This window comes from Metopolophium dirhodum, chromosome 8, assembly GCF_019925205.1.
Source record: "Metopolophium dirhodum isolate CAU chromosome 8, ASM1992520v1, whole genome shotgun sequence".
Lineage (NCBI taxonomy): Eukaryota > Metazoa > Arthropoda > Insecta > Hemiptera > Aphididae > Metopolophium > Metopolophium dirhodum.
The window spans coordinates 30384439-30405347 of NC_083567.1; the positions used below are offsets into that span (position 1 = coordinate 30384439).

Below are 20909 nucleotides of genomic sequence, written 5' to 3' on the forward strand. Positions count from 1 at the left end.
TTTTATTTAACCTAATTAGTTAGCAATTTGTATACGATATTGGTTATACTTATGCCGAAATTATTACACGATTGATACGTATATAAGGCGCACTAGGTACAGGAATAATCAATTCAAAATAAGAGCAAATCGAAAAATCCTATCACGAAACACTATAATATAGTGTTGGGCATATATTAGCTAGGTATACGTGTAGCTAAATATTATGCTCTCGGTTTCATAATCGAAACGACTGTTGGATGTAATGGCATTCAGGAAAACGGTTCATCACCGATAATAATATACTCGAGAAGTCTAATATAACATATTGGCTCCTTGATACTCATTATCAATCGGCGGCGAGGTCGGTGTATGGAACGCAAACCACTAAAATATATTATAATAATTGTTACAAAATATTATTGCGTCGTGTTTCGTGTGTGCACTAGACACACGGGTGCTAGCACAAACACGCGTGCTAGCCGGCACGCACGCGCACTCGGGACGACCACACATGTGACTATATAACAATATAAATCAACACCTCTCCGGTATACCTATATATCAGCGCATGGTATACCCAAGTCATATTATTATCATAGACACTCCGGAACCCGAGACTCGCGTATTGTTGCACTGCACGGCTCGGTCGGTCGGTTTATCGTTGTATGAAATTTGCCGAAATCTCTTGATCTCTTGACACTGGGCCGCGATAAAAATAAAAAATAAATTATAAAAAAACCGTGTTAATTAGTAGCAATAACAATTTGAACGGAGCGCGTTTCGTTGTAACGCGAGAACCGGGCCGAAGTGTTGTTTTTTTAATTACATATTATATCGATTTATATATATTATAAACCTATTATTATAGAATACAGATATATACATATGAGTGGAACAAATTATTGGAGAATAAACGTTATTGGTACGATATTATACGGCTGGCTTACAACGAAAAGTGTACGGTTTATAACAGGTGCCTGCTAACTACTCATGTGTAATACGTACGTACGTATTATATTAATATGCAAAAATACATTCATCTAAGTACACATTATACAATTAAATAAATGTATATATATTATTTAAATCATTTCTATTACATAATATTATTATATTATACACACGCGGACATAAGTATACTTTAATACAGGTATACGTTTTGCGGTTTCAAAAGTGTATTATGCGTTATACGAAAATATTTTTATTTATAGGCAATATTTGGTATGTACATACCTACCTACATACAACTTTTCATTTGTAATTCATGATATTAATTCATATTGCGGATTATGGTTTAAAAATACCCGGCCGAAATCTTTTACACCTGTGCGCGATGTGCAGGCTCAACATCCGAAGTCATTCCCGTTGGTTTTTGTATTCATACATAGGTATAATACACGCCGTGCATGTAAACTTGAAAATATTATATTCCTATACCGTGTTTTCAATTTTTTTTTTCTTTCCCAAGTCGCGTGAGCTGTCAAGTTGTACATATATATATATATATATATATATAAGTACGCCCACCGCACTACGCTGTCGCTGCAGTGTTATTCTCATTGTTTGTGAACAACAAGTGGGTTTTTGGCGAAAACCGTCGTATAAATCATTTCGTAAATCTGCCCGAACACGTGTATACCTAACCTATACCTAGGTATATTATACGCCGTCCGGATGTAAACGTCAATGTCGCCCGAGGCTTCAGCTGGTCTGCCCGTGTGCAAGAAGATCGTTATCGTCGGTCCATTCAGCTCCGCAGCGCGGCCAATAATAATATTATATATTATTATGCGTACCTATCCATTTATATTCTCGTATATAACAATATATTGTAGGTATATAGTATATATATATATATTATAATATTCTATAATATACTATTAATCAGCATTATATAGACACACATACGGCGTGTTAACCTATTTATTTTTTTTCGTAGAATTTCTTCTCTGCTCATGTTCCGTTTTACAAAAACATATTTGTGTAATATATTATTATATTGCACGGGTACATCGCGGGTCACGTTAGATTATGCAGAAAACGTTACGTCAATGGTCAATATTATATATTATTATTTATCTTTTAAAAAACACAATTTTCAACCGCACGTATTATATTTATTAAATATTCATGCAATATCTTCGCCGTATAAAAAAATGTTGTTAAATTTAACTAATAATGTTAGGTAGGTATATGTAAATTCGCACACGCGGTATTACGGTAGCTATATTATACTGCATATGTGAATTAATTTTGCACGAACAACTTGAGTATACCTATACATTTGTCATAATTCAATTTAAATATTTAAATTTACAAATTATGAGCTTGTAAGTTGTAATGTATACCTAATGTGTTGTAATTGTATACTATAGAAGTTGGGCGATGTTGGGTTATCGCAGATGTTACACTGTTATAAAGTGGATTTAAATTTAAAAATGTTTAAAGTGTTTAACATTTAACAAAAATAAACCATTGCTAATATATTTCAATACGACAATATAATTAGGTACCTACATATATATGTACTACTGGTACATCAATATTTTAATAATAATATATTCACTAGTCGTTTTCGACTGTCTGAAATGTCAATATTCGTCGTCATCAAAACCATCAATTTATACCAAATTAAATATATTTTTTTTTAATCCCATCGATGAGAATAAGCTAATATACTGTCGATTACTATATCGTTGTCACTGCAATGTATGAAAACAGTGTTCTTTTCGGGCTCAATGGCAAGTTTAAAGTCATCGTTTATATAATAATAATATGTACGAATGAGCCAATATACTATACAGACGAGATGGTCGCGGACGACAAAAATATTATAATTGACTATCGCTGTGTGTTTTCGCTTGTCACTCCTTCTGACCACGCATGATTGACAGTCGTCCTTGCAGACCGGCAAAGACCGCGATATTCTCCAGATGCGAGTTTCATAATATTCTGTTACGTGTAGGTACCAACAACATCAAATGGACTATTACGGGCGCACGCTCAAGTGACCTTTGACGTCCGTCCCGGTGGTAATTAACTCAAGTGGATTGCATTCGAAAGAAAAGTAATATAGAAACAAACAATTGATTGAAAACATCCGGTTTCCATGATTGCTTCGAACAATATTGTCCTCGTGTGTTTGTAAATAATATACAAAAAAATCGCGTCAGTCCGCATCGACCTTATATAATGTACATCGCTACAAGCGTCTCACCTTTGCGTTTTCCGCAGTTCCGATGAACGCGCGTGTAAGACACTGGAAAAACTGTGGTCCCATATATTATTATATAACAATATAGGATTGAAATTCCTCAAAACATCATTGTACACTGCACGAAGAGTCTGACCTCAACGGCTCAGTTTTCAGTATTTATTATCAGGGTGGAGGAACGCGGCCACGACTTGGCCCAAACTTTACCGTATAGGAATAACATTGGCCTTATTATATCGCACAACAAGACCAACAGATATATACGTCATATTATAAGAGCGCGTACCATAATACTATAGGTATACATTATCATAAGTTTACATCGTAGGTAGGTACTCACTATATTATTATTATTATTATTATACGCGATTTAACAGCTGCAACTATAACAACAATGATGCCGCCACATTTCATATTAATAACACACGCATAGTCCGTCGAAACATTTATACCATATATTTTATACCTATGTACGAGTTTTATTATGATATATTAGTATAGGACGAATATGGTCGATCATTCGGTGTGAAATGTACAAGGGTGTAGGTACACTGTGTAGTTAACAAGGGTGTTGGCACAGGCCTACTTTAATATTATACTGTATGAAATATGTATAATATACTATATTCATATCAATATTATGCTTTTACACATACGTCATACGCATTTTGGCGTGTGTAGATATATTTATATACTCCACTCGACAGTTGGTGTTTTATTAAACTCTAGTCATGAGCTGTTTTTACAAGTGGACACATTTGTTGAAAGCATAATGGTTAATATAATACGTATATATCGATTAAAAAATGTAATTATTATAGCTGCGTTAAAATTATTATTTAAATACCTATAATACCTACTCATCGTTGGGTACACTGATAATTAGTAGTAAGTCGCGGCAACAATATTGTTATTCTGATCTAAATATCTAAATTTCTTTATTGGAAGCTTCAATAATTTAATATAATATGAGTATGTAATAAAGTATGTATAGATACGACATTCAATTATATCTCCTGCGATTATGACACTCGAGTTGAACAATAAAAACGGATATCTATTATAGTTTGTATACCTACATTTTTATTTATTTCGAACAATAGTTTTGAGATTTTGACAGAGCTATAGATTTTAAACTATAATTTTATGTAATATATTATGTAGGTATTTATTATTTTAGGTTTCTATAATTTCGAAGTAAAACAAATTAATGAAGCACAATTTGCGTTGTTTTTTTTCTCGAGTTTTTGAGAGGAATATTAAGATTGGATTAGCAGTGAAAGCCTCCTACTACTCGTAATATTACTATAAACAATATCAGCTATACATATACGGGAGCTCGTGCAGTTTCATATCATATTTTATACCTAGGTAATTGAATTCGTACATTCCTGATGGTCAATTTAAATGTATACTGACCTAACGACGCACATTTATTAAGATTTGTTAAGTGGTAATACACTCTGGTCACTTATGCCTCATTCGTTATATCTATATATGTATAATATATACGCAACGTTGTCGTATTAATCGTATATAATTTAACTTGCAACTTGATATACCTACTCTCTCTATCTTCGAATCATAAATTATATACAGAGAATTTAAGCTAAGACAAATAAGAACATTACAAAGTTACTATTACAATCGTATTTACTATCTCAAGTGGACTATTTGATTAATTATATAGGTGTCGTTCATAATCGCTATTGTACATTTGTACAGGTTTCGACCTTTTATCTCTTTTAATCAGAAAAATGCTCATTAAAATCAATTAATACAACATCATAGGCATGTTTAAAAATTATAACTGTTCTAAAAAAATGTTAACAAAGACAATTATATTTTGTATGAATATAATTCACAATATTATTAGTTATTACTAGGGTTCGGATTTAAAGGCAATATAATCAATAAAAAAAGCATTTAAAATGTAAAAAAAGGCAAATAAAGGCATTTAATTTATATAAAAAGGCAATTCATAAATATACTACAAAATAAAAAAAGTGAACATTTTTTAAACACTTTCAATTGCACACATTTTGAGAAAAATACAAATTAAAAATTAAAACTGCATGCAAAATAAACTAGTTGGTATTAAAAAAAAAATTGACTACCATGTACTTTGATAGGCTGTCTTCAGTAAATACCAAATACTCGATAAGACGATATCGATAAATATTGCGAATAATAAAACCCATTTGTAGCGATATACGCAAGCTGTGTATAAAATTATAAATCAACTGAAAAATTAAACACAAAATAGGCATTTATAAGTACAAAAGGTAAAAAAAAGGCAAAAAGGCATTTGTAAGTAAAAAGGCAAAAAAAGGCAAAAAAAAAAAGGTTCCATCGTCTAATAAATTAAATGAAACACATTTTTGTATAAAAATTATTTTTCTATTATGATTAATAAAAGAAAGGCATTTGCCTTCAAATCCGAACCCTATAGTTATTACAAATAGCTATGATACCTATACTATTGTACTGTAATTGATTTTTAAATAATATGAAAACCCTATAAACATTTAATTGCATTTCTTTGACTAAAACGTTAGAAGAATTAAAATTAAAAATAAAGTTTATTATTTTTATCTGTTGTCTGCTCCCAATATTATTTTCAAATAAATGTATTTAAATCAATTCTTACGAGTATGAAATATTATTGTACCCAGAAAATACAATTCGAAGTATACGAATGTTGTCAACGCAAGAAATACGTAATGCATAGTAGTTAATTATTATAAAACGTCATGTCTTTATAACTCAAAATACTCGTGTGTTAAGTTAAGTAAATATAATAATATATAGGTACAAGTGAGAATATGAAATAAAATTTAGTGATCACATATTAGCATAAATACCTATACATTTTTATTTAAACGTCCAAAGAAACGTGTCAAAAACATCAAAGAGAAAACTTCATGGTGGGAATGAACGGTTGTCGGTTATTGTTATAATAGTAATAAAATAAATAGGACTTCTAGGAATCTATGAAACTTCTGACGTGTAGGTAAAACGAAATGATGATATGCAGTACCTATACCTACCTATACACAGACGCATAGTTAAAAGAAGAATAAAAGAAGAAGAGTATTTTTAAAACAAATCATGAACGAGAATAATCAATTTATATAATACCTATATACAAAATGGGTACCTACCTACCTATATATATATACGACAGAGTCCTTAGTGTGTGTATTTATTATGTTTTAGAGAAATTAGCACGGATGTGGTCATTCGTCGTTACGAGCTGTTAAATGATCCATTGTAATACCCTTATTCTTATAACTATAAACATATTATTATAAATCTAAAATTTATGTGATTGCACGCATCATCGTATAGTGTAGGTACCTACTCGAGTATGATAATATAATACTTGTACGCATGAATATATTAGGATTTCCTAATTAAACGCTTTCAAACACGCGCAGTAAATAGGCATCGTATATTATAATACCGATGAAAATTAAATAATCCATTGATTAAAATATGTTCAGTGACAGTTATTACTATTTCACTTTTCCCTTATACGAGTGTTGTACCTCCATACGTATTCTTTACCTGTGTGTATACATTATGATAATGGTCAATATGCGCTTTCTTTTATCATAATATTTCATCACCACCGCCGTCAGCCAGTCGCGGGCAATGAACATAAAAAAAATCATACACTCGTGTACGCGTATTGCAAGTACTTGTAATAATAATTATTATTATATTGTTAAATACTCAAATTGTATATATAATATTGCAGGTATGTGTGTTGTAAAATTCAAAGTGTATATAGCTACAATACCACCGCAGGTAATACTTATAATATTATTATACTATTATATACTATATTATAATATATCTGACGCGCACAATATCATAATGTTTTAAATTTTAATAATGAATTAATACTATACCATAACGTCAAATTGTACACGAATAACATTGTACATAGTGACGAAGCGACGGTGTAGGTAACCAATAGTTTATTGGCGATAAATATTATATATTATTGTGAAGATTATAATATAATTTATAGCAATAATAACACGCCGGCAATACTGTTTTTGATTTGACAACAATCGACAAATCATCTGCATAAATTATTACATTATGTGTATAATTTACTAAACATATTATAGAATTATATAAAATAGCATAATAATATTAATAATACATTAATGTGTAATGCCTAAAAAAGTACCTATAATAAGTGTACCTGATAAGTATTTATCTAATAATAATGAAACGCAGAAGGACAAAAACGCAATATTATCACACGCACAGCTTTTAAATTAACTTAATTGTTTTTGAAAAAAATTTTAAAACGGAAAGCGTTCAGGGAAACTCGTGTGATTAGCTACCTATTTAAACAGTTTCCGGTCAAATCGTATATAACGTACTATATAATATTATATTATATGCATTTCCGTTAACAAAAACAAGGTCGAGTTTTTATTTGTTTTGTTTTATGATGATGATAATATAAAGTCTGATTATAATATAATACATTATGACTGATTTGTATTTTTGATCTATAAGTTACAAATTATATTATACAGTCGATATTATAGCGCACTGATAGAATTAATAAAGTTTTTTTTTTATTTTTTCCAGACGGTGAAACGGATCGAGGGACGTGCCTAAAGTTGTGAAACACAATAAAAATTGTAAAGATACATTAAATTCATTATAATATATAACGGCAAGGGTTCAAGGGAAACGCGTGATTAATTTTTATGACAACCGAAATATATAAGACACCGTTGTCTGTTAATAATAACACATAAATAAATTCTGCAGAAACACGTGTATATTAATCACACACTAATTAAGAACACGACCACTATAATATAATACCATTAAATATAAATACTGCCTTTCTCCCGAACACTAAAACATAATATGTATAATATACATATATTGTATAACGATGGTGATTTAAATATTTATCAATTTTACTTTTTCGGTAGATAATATATACGCGCCTTAAGTATTTTAAAATGTACGTAAATTATGCGAGAGCACTTACCCGCTTCTCCTCTGCCTTCGCTTCCAGTTTGTCGCATCCATAGAGTAACGTGTTTAGAAACTGCGAACACATAAATTGCAACAAAAATTAATCATGCGTATATATAGACGATATAATATTATATATAATATTGTATACATTTCTCGCGTCAAAAATGTATAACATGATCCAGAAGTTGTTACGATAAAAAAATACACACACACACACACACACACACACACACACACACACACACACACATATATTGATATATACATATATAAGTGTTGGAAAGAAGAATGCGCAAGGAAGCTGTGTTCTCATGTGTGACCGACTTCCTAATAAAGTGGATAATAGAAAATGAAATCGTGTATAAATGTCCATAACTAGAAATATAATATGGTCTATTCGCTATAGGTACCTATATATAATCTCCGTTCACAATCAAAGTTATTGCTTCATGTTCTCTAACTCTGCAGCTTGTATTGTTACCCTGTTCACGACATAAGAGTGAAAGGATCATCAAACTTTCAAATAATCCGTTTAGTATAAAATGTGTATCAGAATGTTTTTTTTTTTTTTTTTAATAAATCAGACAATTCAGAGCGTAATATTATTAGAAACAATAACTTTGTAATAGTAGGTAGGCCAATATTGTACGTAATGCGTATGAAAGTTTTAAAATTAAATACAGGAAATCGGTGATAAAAAAACCCATACGTATAATACCTGCAAGATACCTATATACTTACTACTAATTTAAGAGTTTATCGACATTGCTCAGATAATTCAACATAATATTATGCACGTAAAATACTTGACGATGCAGTGCTGTATATAGGTACATTACAATTGTTATTATATCGCGGTAGCAATCAAAACGAAAAAAAAACTATACAGCGTATGTTATAACTTATAATACTATAAATACATCACTCGAACAATAATATTATAATATTGCAGGTAAGAATAAGAATAGGTTTAAAGTTTAAATTGTTATTTTTATGAACACCGTCGTACATATTATATATAGGTACTTAATAGATAATAAATAGAAAAGCAATAGTTAATATTATTTTAAGCAATTTCAAACCATCGGATGATGTTAATAGATGTTTCATTTTTTATTGGATAGATTTTTACCAAAGAAACCTGCGTGGGTGAATGTCAGTGCGTAGGTCCGGTTATAAATTTTCGAACGTCCACTACCATTATACATACATGGCCATAACACATATAATATGATATTGCGGTGGTAAACATTTTAATACATGACATCTCACATCGATGTGTCCATGTGTATATATAGGTGCTATTATATTATATCGTATTTTTTAATTATTAGTCAATAGATATTTTTACCCATAGCACTCGGTCAAGGACTAAAACGAGAAGAAAAAAACTGTCACGAGATTTAGCAATCTCTATATGCACACGCTTAATTGATATCGAGACATTGACAGTTCAATTTTGCATTTGTACGGTTTTTGCCGGTTACGTGCTGTCTTAAAATATATTATATTCTGTACGGTGTCTATGTGATACATATTAATATTATGCAATACGAATAAAATATATTCCCAAGATAAATAATAAACACACATAATGATGTTACCGTGATTTGAACTTTGAAAAAAAAAACTACATTAAAACTGAAATAATTAATTTGAAATGTTTTTCCGTAGAAAACTATACGGATTAATACCTGTTCATATATTATGAACATTATATTATTATGGTGTACGTCGAGAACGGTTTTGAATATATATTATACATTTATACCTACTTATACCTTATTATAATGGCATAATATATGGTATATATTATATTATAAATGTCTAATTGTAAGAGTTTTATATTGTACTATAGCGTGTAGCCGTACAATGTACATGGGTATAATATTATATAAAGTACGTAAATAATATTATAATCCACCGTATGGTATCAAACGGATACATACAATTTAAATACCATGAGATCGAATATAAGTGTCTGCATGGTGCGATGATACGACGACGGTCGTCAGTCAGAGGTGGTAAAATATGATATTACGCTTAGGTACAGGGTGGTTCTCTAACCACGAACCAGGTAAGCCTCGGGATATCTTGGGATTCGCGAGAGAAAAATGTCGTTTTTACTACCTACCCATATAGTATTGGTATATCTAATGTACAAACAGAAATGTATGATACCTCATATTTTCTATAATGTGTTCCGTATCTACTAAATAGAAGCCCTTTCATAGATATCATTATATATCATACGAACACAGAACACATCGTGCAGTTGCGTATTTACGGGGGGAAGGGGAGGGGTCCGGAACGATGTAAATTATTTTAATTTTATGAGATTTTAAAAAATGTAACCCACAGGCTGTACAAACGATGCATAAAAGATGGTGGTAAAAGTCAAAAAAATTGTACTAACTTTGAACCAATACCTGCAAGGCTATGAGAATGACTGCCAATTGTCTATATAATTAAGGCGAGGAGACGTCTGTATTGGACTGAAATAGTAATTGGTTAATTTGATGTTTGTTGTGATCTAGTAACTAGAATTAAAGTTTTAAATTGTATATTTTTTAACATAATAAGTTAATGAAATGTTATAATCTAAGTAATAAATAATGTTTGTTCCAAAATCTAATATACGTATTATACATAGACCTACTAAATAAGACCTAGTTAATATAGGTCTATGCTATGGACTGATAAGCTTATCACTGTATTTAGTATTCTCCAAAGACATTTAAAATGCGAGCGTAACGAGCGTTTTTTTCTTTTAATGATACGAGAAATTTAAAGCCACAGCACGAAAATTTCTGTTTGAAAGTTTGGCAACCCTGCCCACAGCTCATCTGTGTGGAAAAAATTATATGGACCACCCCACCCTCCTCCCCCAATGAAAAATTCCTAAATACGCCACCGATATCGTGCGTACCTTTATAATATATATTATATATAATATATTAATAATTATTATATATTATTACGATACCTACACAGCTACACACACACACACACACACACACACACACACAAACACACACACACATTACGTGCGCATAATACAACGCACTGTTTATATACATAAGCTCATCACACGTCGCGACGTCCACCGCTGGAAGAGCCCGGAAGCCCGTGGAGTATATATAGGTATGCGTACGGATATAATATTATGTAGTTATTTAGGTGTATAATTACAGTAATTTGCTCATTGAAAACAATAAATTGCCGCGGAAAGGTGGGATAGATTTTCTCGTCGGGTCTATTAACAGGTATATACCATATAGGTATATATATATATATATGTATAGGTATGCGTATACCGTCGTGTGTTATAGGTGTATACCCTATATATTGCTAACACGAGCGTGTTTTTACGCCTCCCGGACTGTGTACAAAATCTTGTATATAATACCATTACACACACGTATATATGTATAGCATTACACATCATCGGCGGCGGCAGGTCGGTTCCTATGTATGTATGTATGTATATGTATAATAATAATAATAATAATAATAATAATATAATATACCTACACTGGTGTGCAGACGATAAAACCTGATCCGATCGATTACCACCGATAATATTATATACCGCCGAGTACCGACACGTATATACATTTTTTTTTTTTTATTATTATTATTATTATTATTATTATTATTGTTACGCGTTTTGTATTTTAATTACTATAATTTTATTGTCAGACCAGTGGTGACTAAATTGTGTTAACATTTACGTGTAGGTACACAGGTACACGTAATCGACACAAGACGCTGTGTAGTACATAGCCACATAGATATATATTGTATTGTGTATTATACCACTACTATAAACATAAATAATTGTATAATAATTAATAATATTATATTGTAGGCACTCGCTATGATATTATTTAAGACCCGCATAATATACAACTCCATATAGGTACCTAGATTTTAGTATTAGGATTTTTTGATACTATAACTCTGGCTACAACCTACTATATAGGCACTCAGTTATGATAATGACCCTGCAACTTATAACATATATTTTGTTTATATATATATTTTACACTTTTACATCAGCTATACTTGGGAAACTAATGAGTGTGTACAGATTTTTAAATTCCTTTTTGATATACGATTAAACCCCACGCAAATTAATTGTTGTTTTTTTAACCACAGCGAATACAGTTATGTGAAACAAATATTTTTAAGACAGTCGTATACATTTTAAGAGATAATAAAAAGCACTGCCTACACAAAAAGCATGTGAGCATTGAATAGTAAATTAATTAAGTAGGTTCAATATAATATATCTTTGCACATTCAAAATATTGGATACAATTTTGAAAATTGTTGGTAGAATTTTTTAATCATTTTATCATTGCATAATTTAAAAATAAATTCGTTATAATTTATATGTATGGTTACAAAAGAAAAATATTCAAAAGAAAAACATGCCAATATAAACGCATAAAATGCAATGCTTTGCTATATGAATACATAATAAGACAGGAACTTATATACACTATACAATAAATAACAGCTATTATTTTTTTTTTTATAAGTTTAAGTAATGTAAGGTTCAAACATTTTGTTTATATTATGTGATTTGAATATTTGTAATCAATTTAACTTATTTTATTTGAATGAAACGATTTAAGTAATCATCACGTACTTCAATAAATATCTTAACTTTGAAACTTCGCCAGCTTTAATTAAAGGTTTACTTTGTATTATTATAGATATGATAATGTATACATTTTACGTTTGTTTTACTATTGAAGATATTATTTTCACTAACACTACCTATATTTAAGAGCAAATAACTAAAAACAGGTAAGGTATTTGGCACATGAACGTTCAAAAGTAAATAAATAATATAGTCATAGTATAGGACATTTATATACATCATCGTAAATAAAATATTTTAATTTATATTTTAAACAATAATTATTTGGTACGGTAGATAAATTTAATTTATCTAACCAATAAATAATATAATATAGGTATTTATATCTAATATAAAAATAGGATGTTATATGTATCATATAAAATATATTATAAAACAATAAGCAAACGACGAAGATTTTTCAAAAAAACGTGAAAGTAACATTTATAAAAATAATTTTGTTAAAATCTGAATATGTTTAACATTTTAAAATAATTAAATAAAAAGATTTAATTTTCAATTTATATTAATATTATAAAATATGTTTGAATGTACCTAAGACTATATGTTAAACAATTTTTTTTAGAAAATAGATCATACAAAAATGCTTGACATCAGACAAACTTATTAAAATCCAGTTTGATGTTAACATAACCAATTATCCATTTATAGATATCAGGTGTAACTGTGTAAGTATTTATATAGTGTAGGTATACATGGGTACATCATGAAAACGTGACCAAAAGAATGTGTTTCGCAAAATGGAAATTTTACCAGAACTAGTATATATACCTAAGTTAGCAACTATCAATATTATTGACATCACGAAGTACGCGGTATTATGTAAACAGTTTAAACACGTATGGGTATACGTATATTACATATTATTGAATTCGTTCAATTGAAAAATAGAAGAACTCTATAATATAGCAACAATTAATAAATTAAAGAAAAAGTCGCTATATATACCGACTTTTTCTACATATATATATATACGTACCTACCCAATAGGTATACTAATGATCAACTACATCATTGTCTCGAGCAGCAACACGAGTTCATAGGTATTATATTATAATATGCAATAGCCCATGTATAGGTACCTAAGTATAAGTACGTCATTTATTTGCGCTCTACCGGTTGATATATACCTGGATAGATAAATCAAACGGAAACACGCTTGTTTTAACGATCTACTATATATACCTATGTACCTACACATATCTCGGTGTAAATCTAAATAAAATCGCGATTCGTCTAGTGGGAAATTGTTTGTAAAACATCACCCGACGGTAGCGTATACCTATACCTATATACCTATGTTATAATAGTCGAGTTGTGTAATAATAGGTTACGCGCAGCAATATATAATAGCGACGCGCGTCGGAGGTATTATTCGTATTGTGCGCTCGTGACTTACCTGCATTTGCCAATTAAAGTCCAACTGTTCGTTCGCCCAATTATTGCCGTTACAAGAGTCGGGAACGATTTGATCTCGGGGCGAACAATTCACCGAGGACAATTCCATGCTACGGACGAAACGACGGAATCCAAAGCGTCTGCTAGCATGTAGGCTGCTGCAGTGCCTTTATATCGCGGATAGACGTCGAAATAATAACAGGAGAAAATGATAACGAGAATTTTTTTTTTTTTTTTCGAAAACGAACGAACCTAAGTGTGTGTACGAGTTAATTGCGAGAGACGCGGCAAAAGCGAAAACAAAAAAAAAAAAAAAAACGTGGAAAAAAAAATTATATTTTAAACCTCGGCGAAACACGAAAAGAATAAAAAATAAAACTGCACAATATCGCGAAAAAAACGCACGAAAAACCCGCGGACAACGATTACAGTTTTATTATTATGATTTTGTCGTCGTTTCCTTGTGTATAACAATTATTATTATTTTCATTCACCGACGGACAGCTCGCGCGGAGTAGTTCGTGTGCCGCGACGGTGGTTTTCGAACTGGTTGCGGCGGCCCCCGTGAACCGGACCGGCGGCGGCCAAAGATGATGTTGTGGGGCATCATGAATGAAATGGGCGTGGCCCCGGCGTATCGGCACACCAGTGGGACAACGCGAACCCCTCCTCTGCGCACTATCGTCGTAAGGTCCGTAATTGATTTGTAATAAAAAACGAAAATCGTTTACGCGGTATAACAATATTATTATAATAAATAGTATACCGCGGGGCTACCTGTTGTTTCCCCGACGCGCACTGCAGCTGCATCTGCTGCAGTTTTTGCCGTCGATTCAGCGTGATTTACTGCTCTTGTAATAATAACTACGTACGGCGAGATATGCGCTGTATGGCTCCATAATAATGTGATCGCTGCATCGGTCATCGGGGGCGTACGGGTCGCTTGCCGCCACCCGAGTGCTTTAGATTACCTATAGATATTATGATGAAAATAGTACGAGAACGTTATTCGGAAGTTTATTATTATTTTGTTTCAAACCTTGCAATATCGTCATGTTCCAATAGGAACACCAGTGGTACAACGCGAACCCGCATTCTCCACGCAATATCGTCGTAATACGACCGTACGACCGTACCTAATTGAGTTGTAATAAAAAACGAAAATCGTTTACGCTGTATGTATAATAATTATATTACAATAAATAGTATACCGCGGGGCTACCTGTTGTTTCCCCGACGCGCACTGGACCTGCAGCTGCAGTTTTTGCCGTCGATTCAGCGTGATTTACTGCAGCTATAATAATCCTACTTACGGGAAATGCGCTGTACAGCTCCATAGTCCACAATAATACAATAATTATCGCTGCATCAGTCATCGGACGTGCAACTCGCTCCCCCCACCCGGGCGAGTGCATTACCCATACCTATATTATGATAATATGAGAACATAATTTTGGAAGTTTATTTATATTACTTGTTTCAAAGTGCATGTACTATATATTATATTCCAACAGGAATATATAGGATTAGACAAATCAACATTAACTATATAAAATGTTGGTGCCTACCAACACTTCGTTGTACAAAAATAAAAAAATTTTCTCGCCTTATTCACTGCATTCAAAGGGTTAATATAAAAAAATGCAAAATATGGGTATTCTTGTCATATAATGCGTGGTTTTCGAACATAACGCATAGATATGTCCAGTGTCATAATATTGTCATATATACTTAAATGTTATATGTTATATGTTATATTGTTATATTATGTTCACTGTATGCGCGTATAGCCATATCTACATGTATATTTTATACTTATTGTGGCTAGATATATCTAATAACATTCATTGTCATATTTTGATAAATTGACTTCTATATTATACTCCTATATTCATTAGTTATTAAGGTAAATTACCATTTTAAATCTTTTAATTATAGTTATCGTTTATATTGTTAAGTGGATTACCGATATTCGATTTTTTAGTTTTTGGTATATAACTGCAGCTAGGAATCGTATCCACAGTAATATGAATTTCTACTGCATGCATACCACGTGGAATAGCATGCAGGAAAAAAAAACCTACTACCTAGTAGGATTTTATTCCACTGTAATTTCTTAAGGAAAAATACCCCATTGTGGATGATGATAATGAAACTAAATTGTATACTCGCGAAGAAAGCGAAAAGGGTGTGAATGTATTATACTTTGCAAACAGTAGCAGGTTAACAAAACACTATTTTCAATTCATCATCCGTTTTTCAAACAAATATAGAGAGTTCAAATTTTAACACTAAATACATTTTTACATCCTTATTCATTACAATTACTATTGAAGTACCTATACACCTATACATACCTATTATGTATGTATATAATATACACGTCTTAATACGGCGTTTACTGTACAGAAACATTGTGGCAAGTAAAATGTATATAATGGCTATAATTTTTTTTTTTAAATGAATGAATTCAAAAACTATTGTTTGGTTATATATATTTGCTTTGGAACTAGTTCATATTTTAAACCAACTCTCAAGGTCTTGTATTTACTATAGTGCTATAATATAATAGGTAATTATATATACTCGCGTGTATAGAGGCACCGGGTAGTTATAGATATACCTAACATATAGTGGGTACCTATATAATAAAGTCACGGGGTATATGCTCGGCGATTTTTTTTTCATAGCCTCATAGGTATACTGCAGGTATCTATATGAACGTGAATTATGATTATGCACATACAGCCATTATAGCTATAGGGCGATGTCAATAATATGATAAAACAGTGTTATGTATATAATATAATATACACGTTAAACTAAAGATATATTTAAAGAAATAATATCAGCTAGCACGGTTTTAAGAATTTTATGAATTTATTATTCCTTTCAAATTTGAAGTGCATAATATGTCCTACATTCCTACACCATCGCCATATATAACAAAATGAGAAAAAAATTTGATTATAGTGCTTTTTACAGACTTAGCTCATCTTATTAATAAGTTAAAAATTATAAATAATTCACGATAGTCTCCGAAATCTTGTATACTTATTACTATATAGCTGTACAACCCGACTTTGCCCAGGAAAAAAATCATAAATGAATATAAAATACTTGTGTCGATATAGTATACTACAGTATCTCGGTTTCGCTGTACCTCAGCTCTGAATTATAGCACGAAAACTACTCTCTAAAGTTTATACTGATATATACAATCTCTGAAATGTTCGTCAAAGTCGGTAGAGTATTTTTTGAGTTGATATATAGGTAATAAATAGCAGAATCCTATTATAAATAAGGTCTAACATTTATTTTAAGATAATATTATAATTTGTTTATTCGTGGGTCGTGGCCATAAACGCGACAATTTGATGCATGCTTTTACCTCGTCTGCCCGAGTAGGCAATGGCAACCATTTATACAAAAAAAAATATTTATTTCTACTAATTTCAGCTATTACAATATTATAATTTGTAACTAATGGCAAACCAATGAAAAAAAAATTACCAATTTCCAGCTTGAATCACAAAATCCTTTTGTGAGCGCATCTTTAATATGCGAATTTTGGGAAAACCCTTCAGAAACCATATTACACGGCATGAAGGTACACTGCCAAAATGACAAGTCCTCAGCAATCGTTATAGTTTCACATCGAAACATTTTTGTTAGCTCTACATTGATCAGCCAATCCTGCAAAGTTCAATTCTATATACATATAATATATATAGAGATGGATTATTTATTGCCATTGCTATACAAGCTCATAAACTATAATTGTACTGTTGTTTCGCAAGAAGAATATACCACTAATATATTAATACCCAAATAAGTATAATATTTATGTCGGCTTAAATACAGCAAGAACCTAACTGTATACATTCATATACTATAATATATTATACAACAATTATGTATCGTAGACTATAGTATTTAATACCTACTATTATAGAGACTATATCATATAGTATAATATGACACACCTCAACGGAAATAGTGATAGTATTATATTATAATGACACATTGCAAAAAAATGTAAATTGTTTGTTATATTTTGGTAGATATATACCTATCTAGAACCTATGATATGTATATGTAAATATACATACTGTTTGTCTATAATATATACATACCGAGAACATATTTTATGCTGGCGGCATCCGATGCAAGGTCATAAATATTATTTTATTTTAAAGTAAAAAATACACAACAATATATATATATATATATATATATATATACAATAGTCTGTATTACCCGACGTTGCCCGAAGACATTTGTGGATTTAGGGGGGGAGGGGGTCTTTAAAGCAGAAGCACTCACCGTCGTAGTGATAACTTATCACGTATATAACTAAACTCATTAATTGTAAACGCTGGACTGGACTTATCACAGAAGGGGTTATATTTGTTCTTACCCAAAAGTTGTTTATAATAAGTACACCTAGGGAGCGTTATAATTATCAAAACAGCACCCACCATAAGAAATCTTAGATCCGCCACTGCTCGGAGACTAATTAAACCCAGATGGGTTATTTACCTGCGGTGGATAACCATATAAGTACCTATGTCCTATATGGATGCCTAACTTTTTATACGTGAACCAATACGGTTATGCAAGCAGAAATAAACAAATTTGTGAGTATGTTTTCAATAATATTAAATATTAATGGCGGGTAAACCATCCTAAAATAACTGATCTAATCTATTGTCTAAACCTTCCTAGAATCTTCAATATCAGTCGAGTTTTTTTTGATTATATATGAGCCTTAATATAATAGCTGTTACCCTAGGACTTTGTTCTATACTCTATTACGACCCTTCCGGGACACCGAATAATATAGTGTTATGTGCGAAATTTGGTGCCACAAACTGTAAATTTGAATATACGATTCAAGGAAGATATAGGCATGTGAAATATATCACAAATTAAAAAGGCTTTAAAATTAAAATATCGAAAAAAATCACCAACGTTTAAACACATGCAGATTATATTCTTATACCTAAAATTTTGACAATATATAGCTGATCAATTCACTCTAATATCAAAACTAATAGCACACTAAATCTAACAAACGAAAATTTATTGGCGTGTGTAAGACGTTGACAACAAATGCATAGCGTCCTCCCAAGTACCTATCTTTTATATAACATTAACTTGCTAATCGGGTTCTGCCCCCTTAACCCAATGGCTACGCCACTTAAGGTTGCAGGATAATATAAAAGTTATGCCGCATAATAATATATTATGGTATGTGCGTACGTATACCATCGTACCAATATATAAATATCCATAGTATATATTTAACATATTATGTACATATCGTACAAACAACGTTAATCGCGTGTTCGCATTATATTTTTTACCTACATTTATTCAAATTATACGTAAATTGAAAATAATGATATTTTACAACAAAAAATATCTCAGATTCAAAACTTGTACCTTATTATATTAGAGTACAGTATAGGTAAATATTAGCATAACATTTCACGCAATAAGACAGTCTTCATATATGATTATAATGTAAGATAAACGTACTTACGTTCGCATGTCTGTATAATATTATGTTGTAATAACATAGGTACTCGCCGAAATTTGTCTAGGGGTTGGGCAAGTTTGTTTAAATATACTTAATAATACATAAGATATACTATATTTTGTAAGCTTGGCTTGACAAGATTTTTTATAATGATGAATTTTTTTTTCATGTAACCCATTTTCAATTTGTTTTATAGGTAGTAATTTATCATATATATAGTATACTCAATTTAAAATAAATTTTCGAAAAACCAGAGAGGCGAATGCCCCAGTTTGTTGCCCTTTCCTCTGAGCGCCTATCTGTTAGAAGTATGCCCAAATTGTAACTAACGATATAGACCGAGAATCAGAAAAAACCGAACCACCGATCAAATGTCAAATTCAACTGTAGTAAAATTCGAATCCTGTATATATAATATATAATATTTTTGCCGGTTGGTGCAAATAAACAAAATCCAAGTCAAAATTCCTATAGTTTTCAGGAAACGAAAAAATAAATACCTCGTGTAATTTAGCAATGTATAAATGATGTCTTTTTTATTTCTCATTAGATATAAGATATAATAAAGGTATTTTAATATTTAAGATAAGAAGATATATCTTTATAAAAATCAAATATTTGAATTTATTGAAAACTACGTAGAAAATGTTTTTCGAGGTAGCGCGTACCTATACCTAAATAACTAATAATAGTCGAAAATGTACCTCTAAATTTACCTATTCATTTTTACCCGTTCGCCGTCTATAATTATAGGCAGATATGCCCATAGATATTGAACACGCTGAAGCAATATAATATGACGTATGTATTATATATTATACAATATGCATATAGGCACTGTAACCACCAGCTGTGTACAGGAATATTTGATAACAGTTATTATAGAATTTCATAAATCACGCATATAATACAGGTAGGTGATAATATGATGTGTATGTTATTATATTATTATTATTATTATAATATATATGCACATATATATTATGAATGCAATATGTGCCGTATGTATATATAGTTATCACTCTATATAATATAATGTATATAGGTATGCCACGTATATATATATATATATAAAT

General features: G+C 30.9%; 1 protein-coding gene across 1 annotated transcript in view; it reads right to left on the reverse strand.

The window, feature by feature from the left end:
* LOC132950620 (Krueppel-like factor 4) overlaps nt 1-14816 on the reverse strand; it is a 98187-nt gene extending 83371 nt beyond the window's left edge. The window contains exons 1-2 of the mRNA XM_061022141.1: nt 14290-14816; nt 8229-8288 (exon numbers count right to left, since the gene is read on the reverse strand). Of these exons, the coding sequence (XP_060878124.1) occupies nt 8229-8288; nt 14290-14397 (168 nt within the window). The 5' untranslated portion in view covers nt 14398-14816. The remainder of the gene's footprint in view (nt 1-8228; nt 8289-14289) is intronic.
* Nucleotides 14817-20909: the final 6093 nt, after the last annotated feature.